Source organism: Myotis davidii, unplaced genomic scaffold (genome assembly GCF_000327345.1).
Source record: "Myotis davidii unplaced genomic scaffold, ASM32734v1 scaffold2786, whole genome shotgun sequence".
Lineage (NCBI taxonomy): Eukaryota > Metazoa > Chordata > Mammalia > Chiroptera > Vespertilionidae > Myotis > Myotis davidii.
Genome location: NW_006296623.1, coordinates 164,878 through 172,430, shown reverse-complemented (window position 1 = coordinate 172,430; position 7,553 = coordinate 164,878). Strand labels below are relative to the sequence as shown.

At 42.6% G+C, this 7,553-nt stretch overlaps 2 protein-coding genes across 2 annotated transcripts in view; one reads left to right on the top strand and one right to left on the bottom strand.

The window, feature by feature from the left end:
• TIMP1 (TIMP metallopeptidase inhibitor 1) overlaps positions 1-2,327 on the top strand; it is a 3,606-nt gene extending 1,279 nt beyond the window's left edge. Inside the window, exons 3-6 of the mRNA XM_006772135.2 lie at positions 508-587; positions 760-886; positions 1,091-1,215; positions 2,054-2,327. Coding sequence (XP_006772198.1) covers positions 508-587; positions 760-886; positions 1,091-1,215; positions 2,054-2,224 — 503 coding nt within the window. The 3' untranslated portion in view covers positions 2,225-2,327. The remainder of the gene's footprint in view (positions 1-507; positions 588-759; positions 887-1,090; positions 1,216-2,053) is intronic.
• Positions 1-7,553, bottom strand: part of SYN1 (synapsin I) — a 36,780-nt gene that overhangs the window by 12,573 nt on the left and 16,654 nt on the right. The window lies entirely within an intron of this gene.

The window sequence follows — 7,553 nt, the reverse complement described above, 5'->3', positions numbered from 1 at the left end:
TGGGTGGACTGCCTCAAATGTTACTTTCCCAAAATTTTAACCCCTCTTCTCTAGTACTCCTGATTCCCCTTACCCAGTTCTGAAGTTCCCCATCATACATAATACCTCTAACACTCCACAAACCTATCTATTTTGCTTGTGTTTAGTCTGTCTTTTCCTGGCTAGCATGTGAGCTCCACAAGGGGAGGGATTTCTATGTTTTGTTCACTCTTGTGTCCCTAACACCCAGAACAGTGCCTGGCACACAGCAGGTGCTCCAAAATATTCATTGAGTGAATGAGCACATGGTGAATATATGAAAAAGGCTTAAAGCAGAGCCTTGCAAAAAGTAGGCATTCACTATATGGGCAAATCTGTTAACAAATGTGTACATTTCTTAGTGGGTTGTCTGGCATCCAGCAACCCCTATTTATGTATGTGCTTTGCTAGTATGACTATTGTAATTGTTTTATTTTTATTAGCTCACGCAGTCCATTTGACTTGTTTTCCCCCCTCCTCTCCCTGCAGTCATCAAGGCCAAGTTCATAGGGACAGCAGAAGTCAACCAGACAACCTTATACCAGCGTTATGAGATTAAGATGACCAAGGTATTCCTCCTGCCCCTTCCTCAGGAGTTCCTAACATTTTCCTCCCTGTAAAGATAAAAAGGCCTCTGGCCATGGTTGGCGAGGAAGTTAGCTGTGATCTCGGGATGCTATGTGAAGAATGTGGAGTGGGAGGATCATGTCAGTAAAAAAGAGTCTTCTCATCCATCCACAGATGTTGAAAGGGTTCAACGCCTTGGGGGATGTTCCTGACATCCAGTTCGTCCACACCCCTGCCATGGAGAGCGTCTGCGGATACTTCCACCAATCTCAGAACCGCAGCCAGGAGTTTCTCATCGCTGGTGAGGCTCTGTCCCCTCGTCGTGGGCCAGGACACCCTGAAGGGGTGGGGCTCTGAAGGAAGGGTCCCAGTTGAAATAAGGACCGCCCCAATTTTGGCCTATCAGAAGGCCCCCAGCCGGGTCTGTGCTCCAGGGACGCCAATTAGGCATCACCTGCCCCAGCCCAGCCAATCAGAAGCTGCCTGTTGTTCACCCCTCCCCCAGGACAACTGAGGAACGGGCAACTGCACATCACCACCTGCAGTTTCGTGGTCCCCTGGAACAGTCTGAGCTCCACTCAGCGACGGGGCTTCACCAAGCTTTACAGTGCTGGTTGTGAGGAATGCACAGTAAGTGTTTGGGCCCTGCCTGCCACCTGGAGAGGTCTTCTTGAGCTCTTTCCTAAACTCATGGCTTGTTTCTTTCTCCGTCAGGCTATTACTTTTCCCTATGGCTGCTCCCCAAACCCCCTTCTGCTGTCTCTGATCTTTCCTGCTCTTCCCCCAAACCTGAGACTGTCCTTCTGGACATTCTGGTGATTCCTTTGCCCCGTGTGCCTCATACCTGGGGGTTCACTGTTGTGGCTGCTTCCTGTTCCTCCAATGTTCCCTTGTGACTATTATGTAGTCCTGATTTTTGTTCCTGACCTCTCCCCACCCCAGGGATTGTTTCTTGGTTTCCTAGAATGTTCTCCAAGAACCCAAAGTGCTGTTCCCCAACCCACTGACTCTTCCCCAGCACATATGATTGTTGCTTTCCAGCTGTGACAGTTACACACACGAGGGCAAGTTACATTGCCCACTTGACTATTCCAGGGCTGTTCCCTGATGTCTTTGAATGTCCTCTGATTCAGGGACTGTATCTGAGAGTCCCACAGCTCCTTCCTGTGCTTAAGTTCTCCACTTGCCAGCTGTTCCCTAGCCTATGGAACAGTTCTCAGGAGACCCATCTGACTGATCCCTGCAACTGTCCCCAGCCACCAAGAAACTGATCCTTTCTCAGGATTACTGTCACCTCTACGAGTCCAATGACTGTTCCCCCAATGGGAGGAACTGTTCTTGAGTCTGTATCCAGGTGGAGTGACATGACATCTCTCAGCAGCTCAATGTTGAATGCTGAGGAGAAGAAAGTTCTGCTCTGTAGGGGAGGAGAAGTCCTCAGAGATGTGCCTCCCTCCCCCTCTTCCAGGTGTTTCCCTGCTCATCCATTCCCTGCAAACTGCAGAGTAATAATCAGTGTTTGTGGACGGACCAGCTGCTTACAGGCTCTGACAAGGGCTTCCAGAGCCGTCACCTTGCCTGCCTGCCACAGAAGTCAGGGATGTGCAACTGGCAGTCCCTGCGGCCCCGGATCGCCTGAATCCTGCCCCCAGAAGAAGCTGAAACCTGCACAGTATTCACCCCCTTTCCCACTTCTGTCTTTCTCTCTTCAAGACAATGAAATAAAATCCTACCACTCAGCAGGCAGTGTCTCTGTGTAGTGTCTGGGAACAAACCCATGTCACTGATGACCTGGTGGGAGCACCCTGGGACCAATGCTGAGGGGATGAGGGCTGCAAAATGTTGGCTTTTCAAATTTTACATAAAATTTGAGGTATTGGTAATAATTCTCTACATTGGCATTAGCATTGGTGATCTGCAATGTCAGTAATTTAAGCTGCATCATCAACCACAGCTTACTGGATAATCTCTTTAGTCAATACTTTAGAGCATTTTACAAGACCAATTTATAAATCCTATTTGCATAGGGCTCTCTAGTTCATAAATTACCCACTGCTGACAAATCACTACCTCACTGGCAAATTTCCCTATTCACAAATCCCTCCAGTCAACAACCTAATTGACAAATGCTCTCCTCCTCACCTCAGGCATTGTCCTGATGTCACCCAGTGAGTCCTGCCCCATACAAACCTGTGGATGTTACTGTCCTGACCATTAGGTTTTGTACTGTGAGTCTGGCTGAAGCAAAAGGGGAAAGCCCCAGGGGCCCTAGACTCCTACCCCCCACATAACCCAGCCAGGGTCTCTGGAAGAAGGGGTAGCCTTCCTCCCCTGCCCCTCATGGCCCATGGGAGATTCCTTGGAAAGTGGTTGTTTGGGGAATAGGAAAGATGGACAGAATGTATGATCTGGAAATCCCCTTCTTCCCCTTCTCCTACCTCTCCTCCCCTCACTTCTCTGACCAACTTTGACAAGAGTGAAGTACAGATAAGGGTTCAAAATCAGAACCAACCAAGTACTTCAGCCCACACCTTCTTCACGAACTGCTCCTGCCAATAAGAACCCAGGTCTCCTCCAGGTTATTCTGGATCTCCAAGCATGGCCCTTGCATCCTCTGTGGCCCTGTCCTTTTGCATTCCTGGAGGTTCCCCCAGGGCCCAAGGTATGTCCCAGATCGGGATTGGTAAATTTGGAGAACCCAGTGGTTATCTCCTTGCACAGGGGACACCCTTGCAGTAACAATTTCTGTGTCAACGTGTAGACTTTGGTTATGCCCTGGGGGGGATCTGAACCCTGGCTACCAAAAGGGGTGAATGGCAGCCTTCACTGATGAGTACAACTGCAAGGGAAGAGCCTAGGCCCTGGTTTGGACTTGTGGCTGTGACACTATTGTCTCAGCTGCCTGCAAGAGTTTGGCAGCTCCCGCTCTGGCCGGTGTGGCTCAGTTGGTGGGGCACTGTCCATGCACTAAAGGGTTGCCAGTTCAATTCCTGATTCTTGTTTGATTCCATTCATAAAGCCCACCCATCCATACAGCCCCTATTGATTGACACATTCTTGCTGGAACAGCTCCCAATATATTCCCCCTTATGTTGAAACCTCTCCTCCACCCCAAGTTTCTATAAGAACAGCCCTTTTCTTTCATTTTATGAATAATGACTGACACCTGCGTCTCACTAACCGGACCTGGACTCCTCCTATGCCAGTATTGGTAAAATCTGAGAACCAAACCCAATTACACTGTAGAGCCCCCCACTAAATCTCCATATGCAAATGGATCTATATCTGGACTTCTAATTTTTCCTTCTTTAGTCTCTCATTCTGTCTAGTCATGTGTCCGCATTACACTGTTTAAATTAGAAAAACTTCATACAGTACATATTTTCTGGCAGAAGCATTCGACTTTTTGTAGGCTGGTACAACTAATCCCCTGCCCCTAGCTTCAGGGTTTTCCTGACTTTTATTGTATGTTTGTATTTCCATCTGAACTTTACTATCAATTTCCTGGTTCTGTACAATGAGGGAACCCAGGTGCAAGGACATCCAGTAACAATGAGTACATCTAGCTGCCATATCTTGGCTTTGAAATACTGTTATCCTAGGGCTAAGTCTGGGAAAGACCAAGATATGCCTGGAGGTGATGTCAGTGGAAAGGTGAGAGTAGGGGCCTATAAAAATCCTCTCCTCCACAAAGCAATGAGAATACTGGCAAAAATTATCAAAATTAAATTTTTCCAGGACTTTTAAAACTGCCCAAAGTGTATAACAATTAAAAGAATGTCTGAATCTCATTAAGAACAGTAAGTTTTGTCCATCTAAACTTTCCCTGTTCCCATCTCCCCACTTCCACAACAGCCTTGAAAAGCAAGAGCCTTGCAATCCTGGTGTAAACCAGCAGTCTAGAAACCACAGCAGGAGGCAGAACAGGGTTGGGGTCCCTTCAAAGTTCCATTCTCAGACAACTATATTTGAACTTTCACTTTCCTAGAAAACTCCACTCACAGGACTTGTCTATCTGATCTGACTCAGAGTTTACCTGGTGTGAACAGCTTTGCCTGAGGCTGCTTTTTAGAAACAATCAGCAGCAACTGTTTAATATAGCAGGTGCTTGAAGCAGTGATTACAGTTATAACAAACAACAAGTTGACCAAAATACCCAACAGAAAAGATGGGTAATGAGAGCTCCATAGGAGGCTTTGAAAAGCTCTGACATGTTCCTGGAAACCTAGAAAGGCACAAATATGCATGCCCGGGATCTCTGGCTGACCTCAAGGCTCTGCACAAGTAGTATGTAAACTTGGGGTGGGGAACCTTTTGTCCTGCCAGGAGCCATTTGGATACTTATAACACCATTAGCAGGCCATGCAAAATTATCAACTTAAAAATTAGCTTGCAATATTTGGCCAAACATTTAACTAACTCACCCATGATGCTTTGGCAGGGCCAGACCAAATGATTTCACGGCCCGTGGGCCAGACATTCCCCACTCCTGATGTAAAGGCTAAGGCAAGGTTGTAAATAGCCTGCCTGAACACTGAAGGAATGCACCAACATGCACACAGAGCCTATTAGCAAAAGCTTGCAGACTTACTGGTTCTAGGTTTTTAAAGAAATACCTGTCCAATCATTAGCTGGCTACTACATTAATGAAGCAGATACTTCAGTGGCTGTACATGGCAAAGAATACACAATTTGCAGACTTAGTTCAGAAACATCACTAAAAAAACAAAGAACAACAAAAACAAACCCTGGGGATGGAGAAGAACCTGATTTCCAGAGTTGTCACATTATGTTATTTCAAATGTTACGTTTTTAACAAAAATTTATGAGACATGCAAAGAAGCAATAACATATGCCCCAAATACAGAAAAGTAAAGAAGTCAGTAGACAATGTCCCTGAGGAAGCCCAGATGTTGGAATTCATTCACAGACTATAAATCAGCTATGTAGAATATTTTTAAAGAGCTAAAGAAAACCATGTCTAAAGAACTAAACAAAATTATAAGAATGGTGTTTTAATAAATAGAGACTATCAATAAAGAGATAGAAATGATAAATAATAGAATTCTGGAATTGAAAAATATAATGTAAATGAAAATAAGGAGCTCAACAAGAGATTTGAGCTGGCAGAGGAAAGAATTAGTGAATTTAAAATAGGGCAACTGAGCCCTAGCCAGTTTGGCTCAGTGGATAGAGCGTTGGCCTGCGGACTGAAGGTCCCAGGTTCCATTCTGGTCAAGGGCACATGCCCAGGTTATAGGCTCGATCCCCAGTGTAGGGCATGCAGGAGACAGCCAGCCAATGATTTTCTCTCATCATTGATGTTTCTCTCCTTCTCCCTTCCTCTCTGAAATCAATAAAAATATTTTAAAAATTTAACAAAATGAACAGGGCCTCAGAGGCCTGTGGAACACCATAAAACAAATCAATACACACATAATGAGAGGAGAGAGAAAGGCGTAATAAAGAATCTTGGAAGGAATAATGGCTGAAAACCTCCCAAATTTTATAAAAAAAATAATCTATAAATTCAAGAAATGCACTAAACTTCAAGTAGGATAAACTCATAGAGATCTACCTCTAAATGCATGATAAACAAACTTATGATTATTGATACCATAATTCTCAACAAAATGCTAACAAACTGAATCCTACAACATGTAAAAAGATTGTATATCAGATCAGGTGGGATTTGGCCCAGGAATGCAAGTGTGGCTCAACTTATATGAAAATCAATTAGTGCAAACATCATAGTCATAGAATAAAGGCTAGAATCTACATGATCATATCAATAAACACAGAAAAAGCATTTAACAAAGTCCAACATATTTTCATGATTAAAAAACACTCAGCAAACTAGGAATAAAAGGGAACTTTGTCAACACTTGGGTAGCAGTTAATATATGACACATTCACTGTTTAATTGTTTTCACTCATTGAATAATTAATTATCATACTAACTATTATTCATAAACTATTATTACCCACATTTTGCAGATGGGTAAACTGAGGCACAAAGCATTTAAATGATGTTTCCTATGTTAGGAAGCTAATTAGTTGTGTAGCTAGGTTTCCAATACAGAAATTCTGGCTACAGAGTCCACACTCTTAGTCACAGTCAGCCATACTATCTCTCAAAGAATGTGGAATTATCATAATGATAAATTGGGTTTGCTTAGAACTAATGAGTTGATCTTCATCTGTAAGTAAATTTAATGTACAACACTGTGAATTTATATCAGTGATCATAATTTGTAATACTGGTAAGAATGTTTAATAGTACCTTGGGATTGCACTGTCAAATAAATAAAATTAGCTTCTATCCCAAAAAAATGTCTAATAGTAGTACCAATGTTATTTAACCAAGTTGGCAATGTTGGGTCAATATTGATATTTAATTGTAATTTAATTCAGAAAACTAGTAATGATTATTTACATAAGTAAAAATAATTTGTAACATTTTTAAGTTTTTAAAAATATATTTTTATTAATTTCAGAGAGGAAGGGAGAGGGAGAGAGAGATATAAACATCAATGATGAGAATCATTGATTGGCTGCCTCCTGCACACCCCCTACTGGGGATTGGGCCTGCAGCTCAGGCATATGCCCTGACTGGGAATCGAACTGTGACCTCCTGGTTCATAGGTCGACATTCAATCATTGAGACACACCAGTCGGGCAACATTAAATTTTTAAAAATTAGTTTTAAAGTTTGACAGCATTCATAATGGTGATTCAATTTCTATTTGTAACTAAAATTTTATTCATAATTGTGGTACTCATAATTTATATTAGTAATCATAACTTTAATATTAGTAATTATTTATAATAACAGTTGGAATTTAACCATATTAATAATTATTTCTATTAGTAACTATACTATAATTCAAAACATATTAGTAATCTTAATTTGTAACATTGCCAATAATTTGTAATAATATTTTACAATGTTTTACTAATAGTTTAAT